Genomic DNA, 27996 nt, shown 5'->3' with positions numbered 1-27996 from the left:
GAGCTGTGGGAGGAAGCGGGAGCGCGCAGGCCGGCGTCTCCGGCTGCGGCGGCAGCTATGGCGGCGGCAGCGGCCTCGCAGCGGGACCCGGGGGACTGGCAGGACTTCTCGGGCTTCCAGCCCTCTGCGGGGAGCGGTCCCGAGGCTGCCAGCGACAAAGGCGGCTGGGGCGGTGGGGATTTGGGGGCGAGGTTGTCCCTCTGCTTTGACTCCCCGCAGGCCCGGGCTGGCGGCGGCGAGAGCCGCGTTCCGCTGCGGCCCCTCACGGAGCAGAGCGCCCTGCAGGACGACGAGTGAGTGCAGGCCCGGGGGCAGGGAGAGGGGGTGGCGGTGGTTTGGCCGCTCGAAGGGGAGGCCCGGCCCGGCCTGGCCTGCGGGGACAGCCGGGGCGGGGTGCGGAGCTGAGGGGCAGGGCGGGCTCTGTGGCTCCCTGGCCGTGCCCTGCGAAAGCGCTGCCCCTGGGCCTTGCTGTGGCTTGTGGGCTGTGGGAGCTGAAGCCTTTCCCCGTCCGCGGGACTGCAGGTGGGGGCGGGCGGGCCCGTTCAGCCTGCCCGGCGCAGGTTTGACATGGAGCCTCCCGGTTTTGTTCCCCGAACCGGCAGGGAAGTGCGTGTCCAGGGAAAGTGGCTGTTCAGAAATCCACAGTGACCGTGGGTTGTATTTGTTTAGCTCTTTGCGGAATGCCTGCTGTTACCGTGTTTGAAATTAAACATGGAAAGTATGGAAAGCAGATGGAGACCAGAATCTCGGTTACAATTGTGATAATTATTTGGTTTTGCTTTTTTCCCTGGGCAATAGCGTGTTTGTGATCTATGCTGCCTCCCTGTTTCTAACATTATTTTACAAGTATTTATAGTTGATACTTTACAGTAAGTTTCAGTCAGTTTATCCTCATTAAAATACTGCAGTTTTACTTTGAGGTAACAAAACTGTTTGTCTTATTCAAAGAGAAGAAAGAAAAGCTCTCCTAGCAAAGGACTAGATATCTAGGATCTAAACAGTGAGGTAAGTTTAGACAACTATGAATCAGAGACATGTTGGGCAGTGATGAGGCAGTGTCTGGCTCAGCCATTCCTCTGAGCCTAGCTAGGCAACAGCTCCAAACAGGCACTCACAGAGTAGTGCTTAGAGGCAGGGTTTGTTGACTGACCTCAGGCAGCAGCCTGCTAACAGGGCTGCTCTGTTTCAAAATCTGAGCTCAGATCCCAGAACAGGGCTGCATATGCAAGCCTCTGGTACAGCCAGAGAGGTTGTACACTGTAGACACAAGAACAACTGTAGACAAGAGTGGTGGGCTGAGCTCAGCAAGAGTATTTCTGAATAAAACAGAATTTTTGCAGAATTTTAGTATAACTTGTGCATATTCATTATTCTGTGATAAAGGGAAGGGAAGAAAAAAATATTTTTCTCAGAATTTGCTGCTCAGCCTATGCTAATTTGTTATTTTAACATGCAAAAGGCAATGAAAACAGCAATGCTAGGAGAGGATTTATAGCTGAGCTCAGATTTCATTAAAGAAAAGACTCATCCACCTCTCAAAAAGATTTTGAGTATGGTTATATAGTTAGCAATGAAGCTACTGCTTAATCTCATTGTTTTATTTTACTACTGCGTGCACACTGTTGGTTTAAAAAGGGAAATAAATTGTGTTTATCAAAAAACATTTTGTCCTAGCTTCAAAACATTATAAAATATTTTCAGTAACTTGTAGATTAATATTTAGAGATGAAAAATACTTATTGATAGAAATATATTATTACAAATATGTTTACTGCTGATCAGTCGCTGCTTGTTTTAAGGCCTACATTTTTGTTCCTTTATTCCTCTCTCCAGGATTTGGAATGCTTTAACTGATAATTATGGTAATGTAATGCCAGTTGACTGGAAGTCTTCCCACACCAGAGCTTTGCACTTGCCAACACTGAATCTTTCAGAAAAAGGGGTAAGTTCTGATCAGCAGAAATACCCTTTTTGGATCTTTTATACTCAGCAGGGAAATAAAAGACTTTGCATTTGTATAAAAGAGTGTTGTTATTAAATGGCTTAAAATATTTTTAGTGCTTGGTATTATATCTGAGAAGTTCTTAAAAAATCAAAAATTCAAACAACCATTGATGTATACTTGCAGGATTCGGTTTAGATGGGTTAGTTTTTAGTTTCATTAGAACCAGAGCAAGACAAAGACAGAGAAAGTGTTTCACATAAAATCTTGCAACTGTCTCTTTCGTGTTGGACACTATTCTGGGTAAGGGAGGAAAGGCAGCAGAAGTAAATCCAGTGTGGACTTTTTTTAAGTTCATCTAATTCTGCAGTCAGGTGGAGATTAAACTGGCTTCTTTTACAGGAAAGGTGACCCAGGAGACACCGAAGTGCAAAAATTTATTTTGTTTTTCTTATTTAACAGGTAGAATAGTTGTCTGAGGAGGCAACAGGGAATTAAGAACTTCAGAGAGGTTTATAGAAAGTGTTGTCCTCTGATCTCCTTAAAAATTGATTAAAATGCTTCAGGAAGAAAAGCTAGGAGGAGTTCACATCTCCCAGGTCTTCTGAGGAAATGAGTGGCTTATCTTTAGACATAGTGAAGTTATGTTGTAAAAATATCTGTGTGTATAACCCAAGAACAGGGTAATGCCTTGACTCCTCATACATTATATAATCCATGGCTACTTTTTACTGGGACAGGAACAAAGATTGCTCTGCTGAAGAGGATACTTTGGGCTTCAGCAGGGGAAGATGTCAGTTTGGAGCTAACTTTCTCAAATTGAGTCTGATGATTATGACTTGGATTTTACTTGTGTTTATTCTATATTTTTTTTTTGGTTAGAGTGTTTGTTCAGATCTTCTGAGTGGTTTTAGAATAATTAAATCCCTACATTTAAAGTAAAAAGACTTGCTACCCCCTATGCTGTGACCTTGTTATGTGACTGAAAAATGGACTGATGGATTTCTTGGCAAGGAACTAGGTAGAATATAAAAAAAAATGATTAATACAGTTTTTGTAAGTCCTGTACAAAAAGTTATGAAGGAACTACATTAAAAAAATGTAAAGTGGTGTTGCTGGATTAGAAAAAAATCCTAGGTATGCTGCCAGAAAAGAGAAAATCAGTTTATGGATTAAACCTATCTCAAGATTTTCAGCTTTCACTCCACCTGGCATGCCTTTTGATAGGGTGAAGCCCATCTGTTTGGGAGCATTTGACATACTTTTTTTCTGTTTCTCTGTGTTTCAGCAGAATTTCTGGATATGTGACAGCACATATGGACGAGCTAGTAGCTTGTTTTAACTTTCTTACAATGAATACTGACAGATAAGCAACACTTTCTTGATGCGTTTGAAACTAATAATATGCTGTTGAACTTGTGCTTTAAGTATTTCTCTTCCTCTTTTAGTAGGACAAAAATGTAAGGTGAATGAGGCTGATTCATCTAATCTTTCTTGCTTCACATCACAGATCTGAACGCTTCTATATGGCTCTGACAGCTTGAAAAAAGTAGTTGAGCAAAAGTGTACAGTGACACAAGAAACAGGATTGTGCAATAGCTTGCTTATGGTGTTTTTGTTAAATTACTTTAAACAAGTCATTCCCTGGCAGGAGTGTGAGGACAGAAATAGGCATGGGATGTGGCTGAGTGGGAGGCCAGGTGGTCTTGGGCTGGTTTAGGTGGTATATTACCCTAAATTATCAGAATCTATTGTCGTAGTCTCAAAATCTTGTTTCTGGAGATGTTGGGAGGGGAAGCAAACGTCCTTCTAGATAAACTGTTAGCCTTGCTTACTACCACAAAGTTGTCATAATCCTACATATGTGGAAAAACATTTGAGGACTGCAGACATTAAAGAATGTCAAAGCTGTGCAGTAGGTGAACAGATATTCTTAGTGGAGCCCTTTCACACAATGGTTATTGGAATTCAGATTCTGGAAAAAAGTGGACATTTGACTTCATTGTGGTGTCTGAAGAAATGCAAATCGTATGTTTTCCTCTATAGACCAGCGATCTGGGGTTATCAGTAGTATCTTCAAAGTGAAACTGAAAACTACTGATGTTTCTGAAGAAACTGGGAAAATTGAAGGAATTACAACAAAAATTGGAAACTGGTACAGTGAGAGCAAGGACTTTGTACAGACAGTCATAAGACTTGTAAATTAGCTCAAAATCAGTTAAAGTGATTGAGCTCAAAATGTCAACAGCTAGGGGTTGCAGCTTTTGGGGCTCAAAGGCTTTTCTAGGTTGGTTTGGCTGAAATCTAGTAATAGACAAAGTGCAGAAAACGCAAACACCTTTGTAAATAAACTAGAGTATATCACTGTGTAAGAGTAAAACATACTTGACTGAATAAGGAGAGGGCTTAAATATTTTATTCTACCATATATACATCTTTGGTTTTGAAGGATGAGTGTAATTTGATGGTATATGTGTGGGAACAATGTTGCTTCTGTTTCTTTTTGGAAAGACACTGAGATATTCAACAACATATTTTTTTAAATAATCTGAGGTAATAACCATGTTCTGTTTTTTAAAACAAAATTTTTTGTGTCTTTTATTATGTGAAAAAGTAGAACTATAAAAGCACATAACAGAACAGGTTTGTGTCATGTTAGAGATAGGTTTTCACTCCACAATGAAGAATGTCTGCCTTCATTTAAGATTTAAGTATCTACGTTGGATTGACTGCTTTCTGTGTGGATGTCTGCATGTCATTGTGTGTATGGTCTTTATATGCTGAGGGTATTAAAAGACTTCAAAGACTGACAAATATTTTAACTTTCTCCAATTGCAATTTTGGTTTCAGTTGTTAACATACTTCAGTTTCCATGTGTTTGACAGCAAAGAATCATTGATTCCATTATTATGGGCAAAGAATCTGTTTCATTCTGAAAATTCAGTATTAGTTGTGCTTTCGTTTTTTCATACATGTACATGTATTATATATTTATACACATACAGATGTGTGTATATATATATATTTGTATAAAGACACATTTTCCTGCTTTCTAGGTAAATGATAATTTGAACCTTGACCTGTCAGATGACGAGGAGCTGAGAGAACAATTGGATATGCATTCTATCATTGTTTCCTGCATTAATGATGAACCACTCTTCACAGCAGAGCAGGTAAAGTGTTCAGCAAGGACAGTGCTGTTGTAGTATCTTGGTTTAGACTGTAATTTTTTTTTTTTTCTTCCTTGCTGTTAACCATAGCTAAGCTTCTTGGTTGTTCTTTATTTTGGATTGTAATAATGTGTGAGATATTACTATGTCATTCAGATTTGAAAAGTATTCCACTGGTTCAGGTGAGATTGGTAGTCCAGGGTCTTTGAAATCTTTATACGTTTCTTGCCATGAATTAATCAGAAGTACTATGAAATTAAATATAAGTGTTGAGAAGCAAAAATATTTTCAGAATGTTGGTGGTATTGTAGAGTTTTGAAGTTTTCCAGCATGGCTGTATGACCATTTGTATCTTCACATGACTCTCTGGTTAGTGAGAACTCTTTGAATTTTTTTCCTAATTTGAGAGCAGGTCAACAGTTCTGCTACTAAACTTTCAAATAACTTAGTGTCTAAAGCAAGAATATATTTTCTGGTTGTTTAAAAGGTTAGCTATGAACTCTGAACATTAAGAGTACAAGAGACAGGAGTGCTTGAACTGCCTCAGCTCTTTTTTTCTGTGAGGTGGATCTCAGCACTGTCTACAGTCTTTATAGCTGTAAAAGTTGATGTGTTGTTTATTCAGCTGTTCAGTAAATGATTTAGCCTGTAGACATAGTTGTTTCTATGCTGCTGTGTGGTTTGGGTTTTGTTTTGTTTCTTATAGAAGTATAGGGAAATGGGGGATGGGGCGGTAAATTATTGTTGTTGTTCTGTTTTCTTTCAACTGAATACTCAGCTAAGATATCCCAGCTCACTCTTTAGTTCAGTTCTCTTTAGGAGAACCATGTGTATTTTCATCTAGAAATAACTGTGTATTTTCAACACACTGCTTGTTATGAGATCATCAATTTACTTTGGAAAGGCAAGCTTATTCTCAGAGAGTAAGGATGGGAGGGAAGTGTCAATATGATTTTGTTGATTCTCTTCCATCCAGTCTTGGTATTAGTTTCATCCAGCAGCATCTTCACTAATTGAAAGTTTAAAAAAAAAAAAAAAATCTTAAGCTCTTAACAGCTTTGCTTCAGATTGCAGACTGTTTCTCTTCATTCAGGAGGGTTTTCATTTTTTGAAGGTGATTGAAGAAATAGAGGAAATGATGCAGGAATCGCCTGACCCAGAAGATGATGAAACACCCACCCAATCAGATCGGCTCTCAATACTTTCCCAGGAAATTCAGACACTCAAGAGATCCAGTACAAACAACAGCTATGAAGAGAGTAAGTGGTATTTATTCAGTATTTTGCTCTTATGCTTATTGCAAATAGTTTAAAGGGTAGGTTTCCCACATGTTTGATTTATGGCAAGTCCTCCTTACGGAATATCTGCATTCAAAAATATTTTCAAAATACCCTAAACAAATAAACTAGATTTAGAACATAAATAGAAGACTTTATCTTTTTCAGCTTTCATAACAGAATAAAACTAAAACTTTATAGAATTTCACTTGATTCACTGCAATGAGGTCCCTTCATAGGTAAAGTGATAAGTTCATCGTTTTTATTAAACTTTATTAATTTATATATTTTAAAGTGAGAAACTTTCTTGAGAAGATTATCTAAAGCTCTTGAAAGCTATGCAGTAAATGAAGGAGATGGTGTTTCTTTGGTACTGTTTCAGTCACTGCAACATATCTTGATACACAGTAACACAAAAATAAGTCAACTGTTGCCTTTTTTTCCCCCATTTGTAGTTTGATTGTAGTAGGTTGAATTGTATGTGACGGAATCCTGTGATGCCTGTGATTAATCAGTTTCGTGATGGAAATTTCTTTCATCTGTGTATTTGTCAAAATCAATTCTAGAAGATGATAGGAGCACCAGGAATATTTGCTAGATGATCCTGCTTCGGTCCCTGTTACCAAGTTTGGTACTCTTTTTCCTGTAGTCTGGATCAGCAATATAAATTGTGTAGAAGACCGAGAAAGCTGGCTGACCTTCGATGACATGACTTAGAGTTTTTACTGCACTTCAGGTTTATGGAGGAGATCACATTTTCATGGTTGGACTCTTAGCTGTCTAACACATAAATTTCAGGAATGTGAAAGCAATGTGTATCCTGCTCAGCAGGGCTTCTTGCGTCTCTGACAGTTCCATATGTCCTTAGGTTTGAAGCTTATCAAGCTTGCTTGGTATTTCATATCCTATTTATTTTGCTTTGCCTCAGGAGTTCATCTTGTCTGTTGCATCTTTATGGTTTAAAGGTCAGCCTTGACCACACAGCGCGTTGAGTTACTTCGGCAGATGATTTAACTTTGCTTCACCAGTTTCTCAAAATCTGCTTTTTTTCTTTAGTAAGTGACAAGGAGCTTTCTCCAGTCAGCTTTCTCTGCTGTGATTTAGGAGAGCAAAATCACATTTCACCTGTTACATTTGGTGCTTCTAACAGCTATACTTTTTGTAGTTTGTGGCCTTATTTGTATTTTTCAATATTTGTTCATAGCCACTTTGCCTTATAACAGTTTTTTTAGACATGACATTTACTATACTTGTTCATAATTATTTGGTTACATTGATTATCTGCGCAGTGGTGTTAAACAGGTTGTGCCCTTCAGTGTAATCAGGACTGGCTGTTTCTCAAATGCCAATGACATAGACTAGCTTCCTAGGTGTGTCAGACTTAATTGGGAATGGAAAACAGTTGTCAAAGAATGTCCACACTTTTAACCCAAGCAAGCATCTGAATATTTTTCTTGGTCATAGTTTTGCTCTTGGGAACACATGACCTAATAGTACCTCTAGAATGCAAACCATTAGAGTTTTTTTGGTTCCAAACTGACATTTTACAGACTTCTGATTTAGCTTTGACCAATTCAGTCTTATGCTTTCTCAAAACTATTAATGCTTATTTTTTATTGAAATGAGCCTGTCAGCCTATTTTGATCTAGGTCTTTGTTTCAGGTAATACAAGGCCATGCTTATGACTACAGTCCCCAGACAAAGAAAATTTGGAGGATTTTCATGGTTTTTATAATAAATGCATCTAAAAATATTATCATAAAAACTTAGTGCAAGCTTTTATGAATATGCATGCATACCTTAGCAGTATCCCCAAGAATATTCCCCTGCTCAGAGTATGGTTTCTGTATTACTGTAGGTGAGAAATCCAAGGATTCCAGAAGTGCCAAAGTGTTGATTATTGTCTTAGAGAATATAGAGATCTTTTACTTTGAGCAGTGAGTGTAGGTGGGAAGTAATAGTTAACAGAGATGTCAGTATTAGAAGTTTAGTAGTTACTTCAGCTTAACTACAACATGCTCTTCCTATTTGCAGATTATCTCATATTTCTCAGAAATAAGAAGAAAGTTTAATCATCCTTATGTTGCTGATCGAGTTGCTCCTGTGATGTGTTTATTCTTTAGGAATATTTTTTTCGTTCTGTGTAGTTTTAGAATGGAATTTTTTGTTTTGAAAAATTTCAGAGTACTTTTTTCTTGTAATTCCCATGACTATTCTCATGCTTAAAACCTTGACAGATTACTTTTTACACAAATTATTTATAGGAGTAAAAAGATTGTCTGTTGCCGAGTTAAATGAACTACTAGAAGAAATTGAGACTGCTATTAAGGATTATTCTGAGGAACTGGTACAGCAGTTGGCTCTACGAGATGAGCTGGAGTTTGAGAAGGAAGTGAAAAACAGCTTCATTTCTGTCCTCATCGAAGTACAAAACAAACAGAGGGAACACAAAGAAACAGCAAAGAAGAAAAAGAAACTGAAAAATGGCAGTCCTCAGAATGGCAAACAAGAAAGAGGTCACATGCCTGGAACAGTAAGAGAGTTTTTGTAGCTACTTATACATTCAAAATATTTTTGTTTTGTTGTTTTTTGTTTGGTTTGGGTTTGGTTTTTGGTAGGGTTTTTTGGTGGTGGTTGTTGCTTTTGTTGTTTGTTTGGTTGTTTTTTTTTCCTTATGGGTAGTAGTGGTCCTAGATTATATCAAGTACACCTGGTACACCTGCTTCCATGCCTTCATTTGTAGACAAGGCTTAGGTACTTCATATCATGATTATGTATTTCACAAGATCATATAACGTTTTACTCTCCTTGTACGCAAAAAAAATATTTTTTATTTTTTGCAAATTAGCCTGGAACCAGCATACACTTCTTGCAAAAAAAAAAAGTCTTTGAATGTACTGCCATGTGTTCTGTTGTCAGTAGGCAAACTCATTTATCTGTTTGGTTTCACTGTGTGAGTTTTAGTATGTGTGTACCACTGTTAGTCTTGCAGGAAATTCAGTATTATTGTTGGTGTAGCTGTACAGATATTTATTGACCATGTTAGTTTTTAGATAGGAAAAAAGTAAAAGTCTTACCTTGGACCTCTTGAAATTTGTGGCAGACATACTATGTCCAAGACGAGAGAGCAGCGAGGCCAAAGTATAGTGCAGGTGTACAGGGAGGAGATGATTTATTCTTTACAGAACATAACAACAAAAGGAAAGATGTCTTCCAAACAGCATTTGGATAATAGGAGGAAGAAAATGAAATAAATTAGGTTGTTATCTTGTCAGTGCAATTTTTTAAATTCTGAACTGTCTAGTATAATATTAAATCACTTAAGTGGGACGTTAATGTTAGAATTTCTTAGTGTCTCATATAGGATGTGGAAAATGTGGTTTATGTATTGTAGATCTTGGCTAAGTCTCAGAAAGAATGCTTCAGCTTGACATCAGAAGTTTTCTGGGTTTGTTTTTCAAACATGAGGAATAAACATTTGTAATGAAACATTAATTCTTCAGAATCTACTTCTAAGCTTGCAAGAATAAGATACCTCTGATGTAACCCAAATGGAGTTCTGATCTTGGCTGTCTAATGAAAAGGTTGTACATAGCTAAGTTTTAATGGAACTCTGAGAAAGTATATGTCCAGAGAACAGTACAAAATTGTCATCCCTTTGCAAGAGCACAGTGAAAAGTTCAAATATGTTCCTTTTTTGGTTCTCAGTCATGGAAAAACAAAAAGTGGTATTCTAACTGGAAAGAAAAATAATGGTTTGGTTTGGAAACTTGAGTCAAGTGATTTATAAGCTATTCTGGTTAGTTGCAAGTTTGGAGACTTGAATGATGCTTTTAAGTATAGTGTCCGTGGTTCCAATAGAAGACATTTTCATATTTGGTTGCTTCAAGATCTACATATGTCAGTTTGCTTTCTGAGAGTGATTGAACAAAGTAGCTCCCAGGTAAGACCATAGGCTGCATATGTGCAGTTCCTTTGAAAATTGCTTTCACTGTCACCAAGTACAGATTTGTACCGCTTCTCCCAGAAGAGGTACAAGCTTCCTTCCTTCAACAATCCTTGTGTTTTTCCTGAAGGAAGTGCTGAGAATGTGCTTACAGATAGTATGTTCAAGTAACTTTGTGATGAGTGAGTTTCTGTTAATAAATGATTTATAAATTAATTAATTTATTAACTATAACTATAATGATGTCTAATTTGATTACAAAGCCTGGAAGTAGGGTTAAGTTTTCATACTCTAAGAAAAATAAATTCTCCTGCAGATACTGTCATTGAATTTTAATCAATAAAGGTTTTAATTCTTTGTCCTTGATGTAGTCTTCAGATAAATTGCTTTCTTAGACTTCTAAAACTTTTACCTCTCTCACAAGGGCGAACTGGGGAATAATTAAAAATAGTCAGGGCTTGAAGATACCAGTTCCTTTAAGCAGGATATCTTAAAAGAGTTAAGATGGCTTTAGCAACATCTGTGTCTATTTACTGACCTCACTGTGCTTTAGAAAGCAAATTAATACTGTATTCCAGCACATTTCATTCCCCTTCCCATAAATAAATACATTCAGATAAGTGTGCTGAGGTGTGCGCATCACACTGCACTGTGTCAGCACCTTCACAGTTAGTTTCTTCATGTTTTTGGATTGCTGATTTTTACATCTTACGCTAAGCATCAAAATTATTTTGTTTTTTGTTTTTTTTTTTTTAACTTGTCTTCTCCAGCAAGTAAAATGAATTACAAATTTCAAGTAAAAAAACTGTGATTGGATTATATATTAATTTTCCTTTATTTAGATTCTATGATTCTGTGTAATGGAGCTTGAAATTAATATGGGTGCATTATTAACTAATTGTGTATATTTTATCATATTGGAAAAAAATGGGGTATACCAATTGTTGCTTCAGTTGTGGAAGGGGAAGCATGGAAGCATAAAGTGTTTTAAAGAGGTAGAGCTGAAGATTACTGCCTCTCAACAGTGTGTCTAGTAGGTGCTTAAAATCTGAAAAATTGGTATAGTGTCTCTAAATCACAGATTTTAAGCAAGATTGTACTGTGAACTAAGCTTTCAAAAATACTATTTTTTTTTACTTTTCAAAATGAAATAACCGGAAAGGCAAGCCCAGGTTGTTGGGTCTGCAGCATGAAAATGCTGCTTGTTTAAATTTTGATGTAGATCTACTGCTTAACTGCCATTATAAGGTTTGCTTTTTAATTATAAATACTAAGTAGGTGAATGAAAAAGTAAAAATGTGCTGAAATACGTCTTAGAGCTTGTCTTTGTCATTCATCTTTTATAGTCTTGATAAATGCTGGTTTAATAGTCTTCTGACCTTTCATCTGTCCCTTTTTTTATTTCTGCTATGTTTTCACTACTTTTAGCGCTTCAGCATGGAAGGGATCTCAAATGTCATACAGAATGGCCTCCGCCACACGTTTGGAAACTCAGGTGGAGAGAAACAGGTGCTGGGCTATCTTCTCTCTTTTCCTCATTCTTTGCCTGAACTTTCGGTAGGAGCTGAGGTCTTGAAAATTGATGGTAGTTGAAGATAAATGCTGAGACAGGAAAAAATAGGACAAAAATGTTGGAATCAGCACTCTTTACCTGCCTCAGGTCTCTGATCAGCCTACAGCCTCTCTCCTCAACAGCTTGAGGCAGTCAGTACTTGATATCCTGATACACTGAAATAATAACCCTTATTTCTTATCCTAGACTAAAAGTCTCTTTGGGCATAATGCATGCTTCGCATACATTGCATGTTTGTAAAAATCTAATATCCAATCGAAGAATATGCATCAGGTTAGACATAACATTTCTGCCTTCAGCATTAAGGACTTGAGTAATTTCTCCAACTGAAAAAAGGTTTTGTTTTCTTTTTTTCCTCAAAAGTTCAGAGCTGATATATCTAAAAACAGAGTAGCATCTGGAAAATGCATGGACTCTATTGTATGTCATCTTTTTGCCTTTGAAAACTGCATGATACTAAAGCAGCCAAATAAGTGCAATGCAGATTACTGATAGAAAATACATATGCCATAGGCAAGTTTGTGTCTTTTCATTGATTATTTAGATGTTGAAATATGCAGCACAAAGATCCAGCTTCATTGGGTATCACTGTAGATGTTACATATGCCTAAGCAGCAAGATTCTTGTGCTTTATTTCAAAGTAATACTTGGTTTATTTCAGAACTGTAATGTGTATTTTATTAAATACAGTCTGTAATTTGGTAAAGTGCCAATGCTTGTGCTGTTGTTTAGGCTTTGGGCACACATTACGAAATACTGGTATTTCACATTATTTAATGCATGCCCACCCATTATAGTTTATGCATTTGTGTCAGAGAGGAGTGTGTTACATATATATATATATATATATATATATATATATATATATATATATATATATATATTATTTCCCCTCCTCCCCCTGGTGGGATGTCCATTGAGGCACTAAACTGCCTGGTAGTTTAAACTGCCTGGAGTGTCCTGCAGAGGAGTTCAGGAGGTGAAACAACTCCTCTCAATTCAGTCCTGAATGGTGACATTAGAAATCATGGCTTTACTCTCTTTCTCAAGCAAGGTCTGTGTATGAGAGTTCATGAATACAGAGGCCCACCTATTTGTCCCCATCTCTGGGGATCCTGAGCACATGCATCTTCTTATTACTGTCTCAATACTGGTAAAGTAATAGCTTTCCTGTTTGTGGTTGTTTGCTTTTTTTTTTTTTCTTTGCTATCTTTACCATTTAATAATAGATTACAACTGATTACCTGTATCTTTAGCTACTTTAATTATCATGGGTTTTCATAAAGTGAACATGTTTAGCTTTGGTTTTAAGACTTCTCTATTCAAATGCACCTTTTTTTCTTTGGCTGCTTCCTGACTTTCTAGACATAAATAACATAATCATATATTAGCAGTAACACTGATTTCAGTCATTTTTGAGTTAGTTTACTAGTGTTTATTATGCTTGTCCCCTGATTTATCTTATACTATATCCTTGTTAGCAGCACTGTGGGGTTTCTTTTTCCCTTCCCATATGCTAAAGCAAATCTTGGAAATAAAAAGGACTTAAAATGAAAAATAGGGGAGAAATGTAGGAAAGCTACCATCTCTTTTCTGATTTAGTCCTGGAAATCCATTTTTCTATGGCATTTGTTTTTTTGTTTGGGGTTTTATTTGTTTGGTTGGTTTTTGTCCCATTACCAGACCCCGGCCCTGCTTTCAAAATATTGGTGTTGTCATCTTGCTGCAGTTGCAAAATAAAAAAAAGTATCAGATGGTCAGCTGCTTAGTGCTGCTTTCAGAATATTCGAGTGTGTTTTCAGGGTGTATTGTCATTATAAACTCAAACTCATGTGTTTTCTGATAGCAGGGAAGAGTTAATAATCTGGAGTTGTGCTCAAAAAAAACTGCAAGGACAGACAATTTTTGGTGTACATCAGAAGGCAGAAGTTCATACACATAAAGTCACAACATAAAGTTTATGACAAGTTTCTAACAGTTACTTCGGAACTCTTGTCAGTGTTTAATTTTTATGGTATTTACCACCTTTACGATTTCCTGGATAATATTACTCTGATAGTGGCTACTTGCTTTTTTAAAATTTTGGTCCTTTTTTTTTGCTGTGTGTATTGGAGACAAAAGTGACTATTACCTGGGCTTTTTCGATATTTAAAGATAAACTTCAGTGGTAACTCCCTATTCCCATCTGATAACACAGTTGGAAAAAAAACACCAACTGCATAAAAGCCACTGAAATATTGGTGGTTCTTTCTGTGATCATATTTCCAGAAGAAGATTCAAGATAATCATCTCAATATTTAGGCATTTCTAATGCTTTTTATGGGTGCTAACAAATTGCTGCTTATCGTATTGTCAAATCTGCTTAAAAAATTTAGAGGCCACAGTAGACTTAACACTTTTCATGTCAGTAAGCAACACTTCAGTAGTTTTTTTTTCTTCCTTGCCATAATATGTTGTCCTTCTTACAGCAAATCAGGGAATGAGTTTTTATAGTGCTATTATAGAAATTTATTATTACAGCAGAAAAGTATTGATGAGAAAAACAAGATGATTTCTGGAAACTGAGAAAGAAATTACTATTTTTTTTTTTTTTTTAAATTATTGCTATTAGGAAGATTGGAAGGTGGAGTTTACAGGAAAAAGAAATTCAGGAGTATTAGTATTTGGTCCAGTGAAACATGTCCTAGTAAGTAATTGTCTAGGTAAAGGGTACAATGTCACTTAGTTCCGAAGGCTGGAAATGACAGTCTGAGATCTGATTTCTGAGTTGGCAGATCTACTTTCATCTCTGGCATTTGCAGATTTAACAGCCTTATGTCTAGTTATTGATTCTGGTAATTTTAGTAAGAGTGCAGTTCTCTAATGATACCTGTTGGTTTCATCTGCTGGACAAGAAATTGAAGATTGACTGTTCCCTAGGAAGCTTTGCATACTTTACTGTGTTAAGTGGATGTGAGATGATGTGAAAGGAAAAGGGAGGGAGCAAAGCTCCCTCAGTTTGCCTAAGGTCTCGGCGAGGTATCAGTATATCCCGTCCAACAGGTTCTCTTAAGTGACACAGAACTGGGTCTGTTGGACTTTAAGGCAGAGGATGTGGTTGAGCATGGGGTGCACGATCCCACTCTGAACATGGCAACAGTTATAGCTGCATTTGGCAACACTCAGTCTCTTCCTGCAAAGTGAACCTCTACACCAGAGTCTGAGTTACACTTGATGCTTGCTGAACTGCTACTAGGAGAGGGGGAGACCTCATGTGAAATGTGGTTTCTGATTGTTGCGTGGGGAACCACATGTCTCTCAAGTTGAATGATAAAGGGTTGTTTTGCCTGCTGCCTTGCAGCTGTTAGCCCAGAATAAAGGTCCTTTGAAAGTCTTAAAAATTGAATTGAGGGAGATTTCAGGAAGCTTTTTCATTTGGGAAAATTCCAGCAATTTCAGTATTTTTGAAATGCTCACCTGTTTCAGAAGAATATGCATTCATATAGGCTGCAAAGTAAGATGTGGACAAAATGCATTTAATAAAAGAGCAACAAGGTTACTTCAAGAATTTGAAAATAAATCTTGGTTGCACTGCATGTGTGAAAATCCTGAAATATTACAGAATTTTTTTGCTTTTAAAAAAAAAGTTGGCAGGAATGAAAGATTTCCGTAAGGAGTAAGTAGAACAAACGTGGAGTTGGCTGGAAACAATCCATTAGCACACTCGACTAGTAAAACTGAGATTTTAAATCAGAAATCCAAATCGTGGGCTGTTATGTTTAATTAGGCTTGCGTTGTTCCTTTTGGTTGGCAGTGTCCATCATGAGAAGGCAAAAGTTGTCTGCATTTTCACCTGAATGTGGAGCATCCTAATTTTCTTTGTACAGAGGACAATAGATCACCTTCAGAGCTGGGACTGGGCAATGCTCTTTGATGTGTCAAAATCCTTGGAATGTTTCACATTCTTAGCAAGAGTTAACCAGTCACTGAGAAAATCCTATGACTGTTTTGAGGTTGTTCAAATACAATGTATGCCAAGTTTGAAGTTTTTTGGTTTTGTTTTTAATTTTCCTGAATACTTATTAGTGCACTTTTGTATACCTGAACACCTTACTTAAGGCACCCCCACAGCCTGTATCAGTTGTACTCTGTAATCCTTTAAAAAGCTGACTGTTACCAGTTTCCCAGGTTATTAGTAGGCAACATAAACATTTACCTGATTTTTTTTTCTTTATTTTTTTAATGTACTTCCTGGAAAGAAAGAATTATTTTCTGATTTGCATACAGCTGGTGACACTTGCTTGATATTTGTGCTTTTTTTTTTAAGAGTAAGTTTTAAAATTGTTCATCTGCATTTAAAGTGTTATTTGAGGGGAAGTGATGAGAATGTTGTTCTTCCAGCTTTTATTTCATTGTAAGAAGTACTTTGAATACATTAAGAACTTCTGGTTGACTTGTGGAGGGAGAAGAGGTAAGATTTTACTACTGGTGTGGATAGGATCTGAGGAAGAAACCTAACAGAAATTTGTTACTGTAAACAGCTCCATGTTTTTAAATATTTTTTTTCAGTGTGTAGCTGCATGACTTCTGAAGTGGTTACAGAATTTGGAAAAAAAAAAAAAAATAGAAGTTGGCTTCTGTAGTAAAAGCTTTGAGATTGGGAAGGTAGAATCTTGATCTCTTGTGAAATAGAATCTTTTGAAAAGCTTTTATTTGTGACTAGCAATTTCAAGTGCTACAATTTTTGCAAAACAAAATGCAAGCAACAGAAATTGCGTGAAAGGACTGTCGGGTAACTCTGTTTTTCATTTGACAGTACTTAACAACTGTCATTCCTTACGAGAAGAAAAATGGACCCCCATCTGTTGAAGATCTTCAAACGTTAACCAAAAGTGAGTATATTAATATTTCCCAGTGATCCTTTCCTCTTCGTATTTCCAACTGTGGTTGCTCAAAACCAAGGAATCCATACAGGTATCTCTTCCCCCTTACCCGCTGGCAGGCATGTAAAGTTGCATGATTTTTAGCCACACATTTTGGCCAATCTTTTTCTCTGAGCCTTCAAGGCCTGCTTGTTTTCTAATTGTTCTCTGAAACCCTGAACGCTAGAAACTTGAATGTATCAGAAAGTAAATATTTTCACATTATTTCAACAGGTGCGCCTTATGGAAAATCCTGCATGTCATGGAGTTTTGCAATACTGTGTTGTAGTACCCGATATGTCCCTATTTGTTTTAACTGCTGTGCTTTATTGATGTTATTGTAATGACTTTCAAAAATTGGAATGGATGTTGGTACAAATAAGTAGTCATATGGTGAATACATGTGGTAGCCTTTAAAATAGCCTGCTTCTCTCTGTGGTGTTTTGGTTTTGGTTTTGGTTTTTTTGTTAATACATTTTAATAATTAGGAGGTATAAACCAATCAGAGTTTTGACAGTGCTTTGAATTCCCCTTTTTTCACATCTTCTTAGGCCAGATCATCGAAATTATATTATAAGTTCTAAGTACTCTGTTTTGTTTGTGGTTGCTTTTTTAAAAAAAATTCTAATTCGCATGGAAAAATAAGTGTTTGGGTTTTTAAAATTAATTATTGAGGTGGTTAAATACAGTGGAGCATCTCTGGGAGTCAGCAGCATCTCCTTCAGTTGCGGTTTATAGGAGCAGTTTAAAAATAGATGGTAGAGTGCGTCAATGTATTATATTTGACCAGATCTCACGCAGGGCTTTGGATCTGACTGCGTCTTAAGGTTCTTTCCAGCAGCACAGGTCTGTGATTCCACAGGTGGCGGAGGGAAGGTAAAAGGCTCATTGGTTGTTTCCTGGAAAGAGAAAATAAATATTGTACAAATTCTGGTATAAACAAAATGTTTTAGCAGGAATTGAATTCCCTTTATTTTTCTGCAGTAGGCACTCTTAGCTGGTAATTCATACTTATTCTGTGACAAATGGATTTTTCATTTTATATTTACTCCTGCGGAGAAATTTTATCATCTTGCCATATTTAAATTTCACTGGAAAATATTCTCCAAAATTCTATACAAAGCAGAGGTTGAAACCTCCTGAAAGCATTTTGTGGGTTTGACAGTTGATTAACAAAATGTCTTGTACAAATGCACTGTAAAGAGTATTAACAGTATTGCCTCATGTGGGCTGGTTGGAACTTCATCCTGTGACTCAGTTGCAGATCTCTGAATCACTGCTCTTGTTAAGGCAGACAGTGAAGCAGGTATTTGGGGTTGTTTGGTGGGTTTTTCTTTCAAAGCTGTGTATTATTCTGTAGCTTTGAACACTAGTGCCTTACTTCAGCATAAAAATTGAAATAAAACTCGTTGTATTTTGAGTTCAGATTCTCATATGGGGAATTTAGTGTTTATTAAATACTGTTATTCAGTATAATTCTGTACTTTTGATTCTTTCAGTCCTGTCCAGAGCAGTTCATAATGGAATGTCATTGGTTTTGCTCATGGAGTAAAGGACAAGCTTATGTCAAGTTGAGCTAGTCCAAATGTTTTTCCTTCTTCAGAAATATGCAAGGATGGACTATTTTGGCTTGACATAAGTCACAAAAATGCCATTTTTTGCATTATTCTACATTAATGCCAAATTCAATAATGTATTTAGGATTTTTCTACGCTATAGCTGCTAACGTTCATGATTTCAGGGGGGAAAAACACCAACATTTTAAGTAGATCGTTGACAGCAATGTCATTATTGAAAAAGATAAGTGTCATTTTTCCATGGTTTGGGATGAAGATCAAGGAAATAAACTAAGTAATGGAGCATACTTTTTTCCTAAGATTTCCAGCCCTCCAGTACTTGTTAGTACATTTTAGGTTTGGATATAATGACTTTCTTTCGGAGAGACTTCTTTATAGGGAAGAGGTGCTTTTTTGTTATTATGGCTGATGACATTCTACTGTAATAATTAACCACGTAAAATGAGTCTCTTGCATCCATCTGCTGTGGAGTTCAGTGAGAATTACACAAGTGAAAGGTGAAGATATGATGTGTCTCATTGTATCTTCTCATATTCCAGTTAGGATTTTTCTTACTAATCTGGTAGTAATATCCTTATGAGTAGTTGGAATAGCTTCATGGTGTTTCTTTTGAGTGTGTTGTATTTATTTTGTGGCTAAATATCTGGTGTGTTGTTTTTTTTTCCCCTACTTTAGTCCTGCATGCTATGAAAGAGGATAGCGAGAAAGTGCCAAGCTTGTTAACAGACTATATTTTAAAGGGTGAGTATGTTTCTTAACAGGGAGTCATTAATTTAACTTAATGTATATACATGGTGTATTTGAAAAGAATAGGCCTACAATATTAATGAACTATGTTACCCTTTTATCAAACACAGCTCCCATTTATATTTTTTTCTATTTTGTCTGAGGTTTCTGAGCATAGATTTCATGAATAAAATATGTTTATTTTGTTTGTGATAGTATAATATAGCAAAGTATGTGGTGCATATTCAAATAGCTGAAGGACGTCAGCAGGAGCAGACCAGTCTGTCTTACAAAGTTAAATGTTGAAAACTTGTGTTGTACAGGTTTTTCAGAACCAGATTTTGAACTGCCTGTGGTAATAGCACATTTGCTAGATGAAGTGCTTATAGCTTTATTTTATGTTACCTTGTGATCAGTAGTAAAATTATTAGTTTTTCATTTATTTGTTATACCTTCTTCACATTTTATTTAAAAGGTTTGTGCATGACTCATTTATTTTCCAGTTTTATACATTGATGATAGTAATAGAATGTCAAACATTGAAAATCACTGCTTGCTTTAACTTTAATTCATTCCAGGTAGTTGCCACATTGTTAAATTACTTTTAAACATTTTTCTACTGACTTCATTTTTGCCTACATTTTACTAATGCTTATGTTCTTACTTAATTCTTGGCGTATAAATAGTACCATCTTCTTTAGTGTTTAATGTTTAGAATATGTATCAAACTCACAAGATCTGAACAAACAGGTGTAAAAAGGATGATGGATGCCTTTGCATTTGCCACCCAAATGTATATTATGTTCTGCTTTATGTTCATATGCTGCAGAGTTTTTTCTCTCCTTTTGGTATCATGCTTTCCAAGTCCCACTATCTTTTCAAATACAATCATTTGACTTAACTCCCTCCATATGATTTTTAAAGGTTTTTGTATTACTTACATGGACTTCTAATTCCTCTTATCTCACACAGATTTGAGCGTATTTTCAGTTAAAGTTGTGGAAGAAATTTAGTATGCTATTGCTTCAGAAAATGTGAACAGAGAGCCATGAGTATTCTAGAAGCTCTGACAGCCTTCCTGTTGGAAGAAGCTCATTTTAAGTTTTATGCAGGGTTGCAGAACTACCACATACAATAAGAATGCAGAGATGCTTTCAGTTGATTTCTTTGATTTCTCCATTGTTTACTCACCCTTTCTGAAAATCCTTCTTAAATTACACATGTATTTGCTTATGAGCTGAGAGCTATTTAGGCTTAAGATCAAGGTTTTTTATGGTGATGGCACTAAACTTCAGTTTTGTGAAGCAAAATCTTTCAACCAAGAGGATGAACTACTGTCAATAATTAAAGCTGTTGGTTGTTCATCATAATACATCTGGTAGAAAATGATTGGAATTAATAGTGCTCTTTACAGTGTCTGCTCTTATTTTTAGACGTAGCTATCCAGAAGCGCTTTCAGATTACTAGGATACTAAGAAGAAACTGGCTGCCTAGGAAAATGGAGAAATCTTCTGCAGGGGTGGCTTATAAAAGTAGATTAGCTGAACACATGACAGGATGATCTAGGAAGCTTGATACTGAGATTCCCTCCTACCACTGCCTCTGCATGCTCGTGACTTAAAAATCACCAGGGATGTTCCGCTAGCTAGACGCGCCAATTACAAAATCGTGCTCACATTATGTGTGTTGGATCAAACAGGTCGCCTCTAAATCATAAAGCACAAATGATGGGAGTATGAAGAATAATCACTCGCATCACTCACACTGACAGGAGAAGGTAATTTCCCCTCAGCTACCGTTTCATTACTGAACAGAACTAAGACTTTCTTGATCTTCTGTTTGCACAACAGCAAGCGATCATATAAGCTAGTGAGCAGAAAATTTCACTCTTCCTTTCAGGGTAGCCTTCACTAAGCTTCGTATTGCTCTGTTTAGATGATGTTAAATATTTCTCATTTGGCTGGTAGTGTTATATTGTAACATTGATTTATCCTGTGGAAAAGGAAAACTCTTCCAATTGTTTCTGAAGTTGTAATCTGTTTCTCTCTTTCTGAGGCTTCATACATGGCACAAAATACTCCCAACCACCTGTCTATTCTCTGGAAATTATTTTTAAAGCTTGCTAAAGGGAGATCAGATTATTCTATACTATCACTTAAAGCAACTTTCAGCTCAGGTTTTATACCTGAAACTCCAGCCTATTGCTTGAATTAAAAAAAAAAAAAAAAGAGTGACCTACTTTTTGAAGTGTCTGCTCTCTTCACTGCAAAAATTAAAAATGTCTTGGCAAGGTGAAAATTATCATAAAGGTTTAGTCTTCCTAAAGAAGCAGGAAGATATGTTTTGGAACCAGTAATAACCATTGTGTGATATAACGATAATTATATTCATTTTACATTTGTTTTCTCTATGATCCAGCTGCTGTCTTACACTGAATGGATTACATTCCTTTTTATTAAGCATTGATCAAGAAATTAAATTTTGAAATGTGTGAATCATATCACCAGATATTTTTTTTTCTGTTAAAATCTGTTAACTTCTTGTTCCTTTGAGGATCATTTTTTCCAATCTTACAGCAAAATAAGGAGCAGTAAATTGTATGTGATGACAGGATATGTGTAGCTTTATGGAAAGTCCAGTTTGTATGACATTTGTCAGCACAGGTGAAACTTTCTAGCTCTATATTCCATTTTACAGAGCAAAGAAAAAAAAAAATCTTATTTTCTTACTTTTAAGTCCTTATTGTGGTGTTGTTTTTATTTTTTTTTAAGCAACTCTTTTTATTCTATGGTATTCAAAAAAATAGACCATGCAGTCTTATGGGGATGTTACGGCTGTCCGCAGAATTAGTAATAAACTTGCCCAGATATTGTTGAAAAGTTACTTAGATTGTTTAGAAGCAAGAGCTGAAGAAAAAACATCAAGAAAAAAAGTGATTCTAGAAATGCCGTAGTATTGTTGACGTAATGTAATGGGACAAATAAAAGAAGAATGCTGTTAGTGTGGAAAGGTTAATAGAACCATAAGATTGAGCAATAAGTGTTGATTTAACAAGAAATCTTGCCAAATTTACTGGTGTTCTGAATTTTGTAGTGTTTTGTAGAAATGTTATCTTGAATGTTTTGAACTAGATGCCAAAATAATTCTGAAATTTGTGAAAGACTAAATTTGGATTGTGAAGGAAGACACGCACAGACTCCCTCCATGTGTGATGCCTAATACTTGATATCTTCATTTAATAATAATAGAGTGAACTTGTTTTGGCAAGGCAGTTTGGGCAAGAGCTGGGGCACAGGACTGGAACTTGAAGGAGACTTCTGCAGCCAGATATGCTGTTGCTCATCTATGTTACCATGCATCATTCTTGCATGTTTTATGTACCCAGTTAACATTTCTGAAATATTGGAAGTGGAAATCCTCAGAACACTGGATGTGCAAATCTGGTAGAACAAGGAAGTGGAAAAAACCCAATACAACTCAGTGCAAATCATGTTAAGGAGGGAAAACAAACAAACAAAAAAACCCACTTGATATGCATTTCTGAATAAGCATATTAGTTTTGAAATTATTTCTGGTGTTTGCTTTTTTAAAGCATCCTCTTTTCCCAATTTCTACTGCCCCCTTGTGTCCCCCAGAATGTTAAAAATACCATCATTTTGTCCTCATGCTTAAGACCCTCTTTCCAGCAATCAGTTAGCTCTACCCTGGATCTATTCCATAGGGAATACCTCCTCAGAGGTAAGTGTCCCAAAGTCAGACTATGTATATATTCCATGTAGAGTCTTGTATGATGCAGGAACTTACCTTCTCTTGTTCATGTTACTAGTGATGCACCCTAAATTATTTCCAAGTGGATTTTTTTTCCTCTTGCGGGGCTTTGTTTCTTTTTTACTTTCTAGTGAAGATTTCCGTTCTGAAGTTAGTGATAATGAAAGGAATTTAGTGATTTGCTTTGCAAGTAAATTGTAGTTCTTCTCCCACCAGCATATGATTCATATTTTATAGATTTAGAATGAAAATCGATGATAACATGAAATCAGTAAGCATTTGCAATTGTGCTTAGATTTTTCTGAATATATTTTTAATATATTAATATTGTTATTAAATTTTATCACTGGGTTTGTGAAGTAGAAACTGATACTTTGAATAGGGTGGAAGAATACTTTTGCTGTCAGGGAGAAAAATATCAAGCCAACACTGTGAAATTCTTCATCTTAGAAAGCATACTTTGGGACTGAAGCTGACAGCTTAGTGAGCTCGCTGTGTTTAAATGCTGTTCGTACTCATATTTCTACTGATCTCTTTTGATGGTTTAACAACTATAATGTTCTTCAAAAATGTGTTTGTTTCCATTGAAAGACTTACACAAGTGAGTAAGCAGCAATGTTTATTGTGCACAAGTTAATCTGTAAAGCTGGGAGCACAGATAGAGATGCTTTTGTCATCTCTTGTAGTTGCATTGGTTTTAGGTATCACAACAAGAATTGGAACTATAGATGAAAGCCTGTTTGTATTGACTATACCCATTGAATTTTTGTTTTTTACAGAAGCTTTCAGTCTTCTTGCATGTATAATGTAATGACTTTCTGAATTATGATTTATCTGGCAAGTGCGATAATGGCAACAAGTGATAGCATCTGTAACCCTCAAAGTATGGAAGTTTAGGTTGCTTTCTGAAGAAAATGCCTATATGCAGTCGTCTGTCTCTTCAGCTTCACAAATATTGATTCCCAATTTCAACCCCACAAGACAGAAGGAAAGGTTGCGGGAATAACTGCATTTCACAAATACCGTAGGGAGCTTGCATCTAGGTAGGAGAAGGTCTGAAACCACTGTTTCTGTTGAGCTAAAGGCTTTGAAAAGCCAACATCCAGTTAACCAGATGGCTTTTGTGTATTCATGTACTGGTGAATGCACTTACAGTAGCTCCCAGCAGTTTTGGGGGCATGAAGACAGAGGAACAACATGAGGAGGACCTGCTGGGATGGAAATTGTAGCAAACTTAGAGTAGAAGCTGAGGAAGGCACTGTAGGAAGGGGAATTACCTATTGTTATGAGGGTAAGGAGGAATATCTGAGGAAATCTGCTGGAAGCAAGTGTTCCTTAATTTAGCTACTTACGGAACAAATCAATGATATATGTGAAATGTTAGCCTGTAGATATACACAGAATCAAGATATTATGGGTAGGTTTTCTGGTGTTACATCTAGACACATTGTTTCAAGAGTATTAGTTTTCACATCCAGTTTTTACAAAATTTGAAGATTTAACTTCATGTACAGGAATAATTTTTTAATATAACGTGCCAACAGTATAACATGCAAACTACACCCCTGCGTGGTTGATTTTTTTCCTTAATTCAAGAACACATGGAAGTGTAAATAATTGTGACATTCTTAAAATGTAACTATTATATATAACAATATGTAAGTATGTATTTATAGCTGACATAAATGTCTTCGAATTCAGATGTGTCCTTAGAGTTAACTATTATAAGATGTATTTATTGCTAAGCTTGGTGTTCTATTCCATTGTGCTCAAACAGTAATTGTGACATAAAAATAGAGTTCTAAAAACATGCTATACATTACTACTGAGTAAAAAGCATTAAATATGTCTAGTATAATTTTATTTTAGACTTTTTTCTGAATGTTGATGTCATAAAACAGGATAATTTTGCATCTTTCAGCTTGGTTTGCTATTTCATATCTGTTCTTTCAAGCTTCTAGTAAAGGTTTAAAAATAACACAGGTTTGTTGTTTGTTTGTTTTTTTTTTAATAAAGCAAGAATTTTTACACCTTGTTCTATTTTTAAGGTATGCAAGTATTTCAGATAACAAGAACATTTGTTTTCTTGCCTTTTAAGTTTTTGTTCAGTTGTTATATCTGACTTCTTTATTTGCTTTTGTGTTGTGCTAGCATTGGTTTGAAAGCTGGATTGCTCTGAGGTTTGTCTCTTACATGTGAAACAGGAATGAGAAACACGTGGAGGACATGTCTTATTTTCCCACTGTGTATTCAAGTACACGCACCAGAATTAGAAAGAGTTAGAATCTCAAATTGTCAGTGCATATTTTCAGAATATAACTGCATGCGTCACCTTTTGTTTAATGTTCTGTTTTCTGATAGAACACCTCAAAAAGCACTGTTTAAGACATGACCTTTAGTTAACTCATTTCTGGATAATATTAGTTAAAGATAGTGGGTTGTGTCAATTATCTTTTGAGAAGAGGATGATATCTTAATTGCCAGTTTCAATTGATTTCTAGATTTTACTGTGTTACTAATAGGGTAGAATTCAGCTTTTAAGTATTTTAGTATATACAATATATTTTTATACAGACCAACTTCCTGACGTTTCTCAAGATGTATTTGTGGTTCTTTTGCAGTTCTGTGTCCTACGTGAAGAGGGCTGCCTTTCAGAATTAGCAATGCTCCTTCCTGTGATGAGAAACTTTCTGTGGATATAACTCATAGTGTTTTTTTGTTTGGCACTATAACTAAACCAGTATGCATTTCCCTCCTCTGTGTGTGCGTGGATTTTCCGATCCTACAGTAAGTCTTCTGGGCATGACAACTCATCCATTTTAACTGAATAGTGCAATGAACTGGAGCAGGGAACAAACATTGTACAGTTTTACTCACATTGTTCTGGCTTTTTAAAGTCTATTTTTACATTGTATAGCATGTTGTAAATCCTCCTGCACTTTTTGTTGTTGGAAGGAAAAGTAAACTTTGAATAGTGTAAATAAAATAAGCCTAATTTTAAGGAAAACATATTGAAAAGCATCCTTAGTTCCTATAGCAAAAATGCAAAGAGGATCATAGTTTGGCTTGAACTAAAAGACTCAAGTGAGTTCTGCAGGACACACTCCAGAACGGTGTTGGTGGAAATCGACACTTCTTTTAAAATGGTAACTTTGTTTGAACTATAGAACAGTATTGTTTGTACAGTGAATAAATCCAGATTCTTTGATGGTTTGGCATAAGTATTCGGTGTGTTACCTATCCTTGTTATTTAACACAAACACCCAAGTTATATTTTGTATTTGTTTTGATTATTAATGTTATTGTGGCTTAGATATTCTCCCATATTGCTGCTATAATTTTACTGGTTTTAATAAGCATTTGATTTTAATGAAAATAGTTCAATACAGAAACATTTTAAAAGGCTTTATCTTTTTAAAAATACATGTACAGTTTGAAAAACTTGCACCTGGGTTCCAAGTTAGTATTATATTGAGATGTGCATTGTTGTGTATTTCTAAATTTTACTACAAGTCTCTCTTGTAAATCTTACGCACTGTCTCCTCTGTGATGACGTATCTGCATTCAAACAGATGAGAATGTATTTTACAAATCCTGTAAAAGAAATGTACCCTATAATCTCAACATTAAATACTTGTCACAAATAATTTTGCCAGTCTTCAAGATTAGATTGAAATATAAGGAGTACTTATAAAGGAACTACTTTCTAGGTTGAATTCCTATTGATTTTACACCCCTATTTATGTACAGTATATGTGTAGGCACTGGAAAATAAGATTCTAAAGAGATAACCATGTCTTTTCTTCAAACAGTTTTTACATTTAAAGTCTTCAGTCTTTTTGTTAGTTGAAGAGAAATTTGGTCCTGACTATCTTGTGTCACTTCTTTTATACTGAATTTTATCATCATAACCAAATACTCATTTTGATCAGTAAAACACATTCAGTTTGAAAATTGTTCTTACAATGCTGCTTTTTTTGCCTTTTTTTTTTTTTTTAACTTAAAGGCCTCAATATTTTTGTCTTTTCTGCCTTTAAGTGTATTTACATTTTCAGCTTTGAAATTTTTCTCCCTCTCCCCCACTTGACCACCAATGGATACTTGCCAGCCTGCCCAGGAACAGATCCACTGCCTAACTGTGTCATGTCTGAGGAAGTTATTTTGTTGCTTTATTCTAGTTCATTTGTGGTTTCTCTAACAAGAAAGTGGCCACTTATTAATTTAGCTGATGCATGCCATAATGAGTTTGTAATGTTTCTTCTATAGGAATACTTGATGTTGACTCTTGATGCCTGGAATCTGGCAAAGGGGATGACTCTTTGCTTAATTCTTTAAAAAATGTTGCATATGTGAATCACAACATGTCTCGTTCTATTCAGAGATGTTTCGATCTACATTTTGAGGTGACAAGACGGAACAAAAGAAAAAGAAAATTAAGGGAAGAATTAAAAAAAAAAACAAAACCACACACAAAAAACAAAAAGCACCCACACCACCCTACTCCTTAGTAAAAAGTTTGTATTATTGGTTGTAGCCAATGATGGATGACATAAAGTTACAGAATACTAAAAATAGCAAAACTTGAAAGAAAACCCAACACTAAAGACCAGAAACAGTTTTAGTACACTAAGCATCTGCTTGGGTATATCATGCCCCTCAACAGTCTAAACAAAAGTTTATTATGAAAAGTACCTGTTTACCTTTTATGTAGAATCCTGGCATTAAACAATATCTGCCAAAGGTAAGAAATGTTATATATATATATATACACCTATATATGTACAAAAAATAGATCTCAAAGTATTTGAATAAAAAGAACCATGCAAATCTGCATTTCTGCTGAGTTCTGTGTACTTCATAATCTATTATTCATCCTTTTTCCAGATGCATTATTGAATCTTGCATTCTTTCAGGGAGCTGGATTTCGTTATTCTTTTTAGTTTTAGCATGTGATAGCTGTAAATGGCCTCTCAAGAACAGTTGCTGACAAATACCCTAGAAGAGGTTTGTTAAAATACATTTTTACCAAAACCCATTTCATTTTTAACATGAAGAGTCTAAAAAGCAAAGTCCCCTTAAAATCATTGAATTTTGAGTTACTTAAAGTTAGGCTATT

At 35.9% G+C, this 27996-nt stretch overlaps 1 protein-coding gene and 1 long non-coding RNA gene across 3 annotated transcripts in view; one reads left to right on the top strand and one right to left on the bottom strand.

Moving 5' to 3' along the window:
- Position 1: 1 nt before the first annotated feature.
- FEZ2 (fasciculation and elongation protein zeta 2) lies at positions 2–27713 on the top strand. Of its 2 annotated transcripts, XM_065834505.2 has the most exons (9): positions 2–293; positions 1834–1942; positions 4999–5115; positions 6227–6371; positions 8654–8922; positions 11764–11844; positions 16704–16779; positions 19062–19127; positions 25502–27713. In XM_065834505.2, exons 1-9 carry the CDS (start codon positions 58–60, stop codon positions 25516–25518), a joined length of 1116 nt encoding a protein of 371 aa, XP_065690577.1. In that variant the 5' UTR covers positions 2–57; the 3' UTR covers positions 25519–27713. The 2 variants fall into 2 exon arrangements, with proteins under 2 accessions (XP_065690577.1, XP_065690578.1); XM_065834506.2 differs by lacking the exon at positions 11764–11844 and having other exon boundaries at positions 4–293.
- Positions 16195–27996, bottom strand: part of LOC139827554 (uncharacterized) — a 125450-nt gene continuing 113648 nt past the window's right edge. The window contains exon 6 of the long non-coding RNA XR_011738291.1: positions 16195–17708. This is a non-coding gene — a long non-coding RNA (uncharacterized lncRNA). The remainder of the gene's footprint in view (positions 17709–27996) is intronic.

This window comes from Patagioenas fasciata, chromosome 3 (genome assembly GCF_037038585.1).
Source record: "Patagioenas fasciata isolate bPatFas1 chromosome 3, bPatFas1.hap1, whole genome shotgun sequence".
In the NCBI taxonomy this organism is placed as follows: domain Eukaryota; kingdom Metazoa; phylum Chordata; class Aves; order Columbiformes; family Columbidae; genus Patagioenas; species Patagioenas fasciata.
This window is presented reverse-complemented; position numbering and strand designations above follow the sequence as displayed.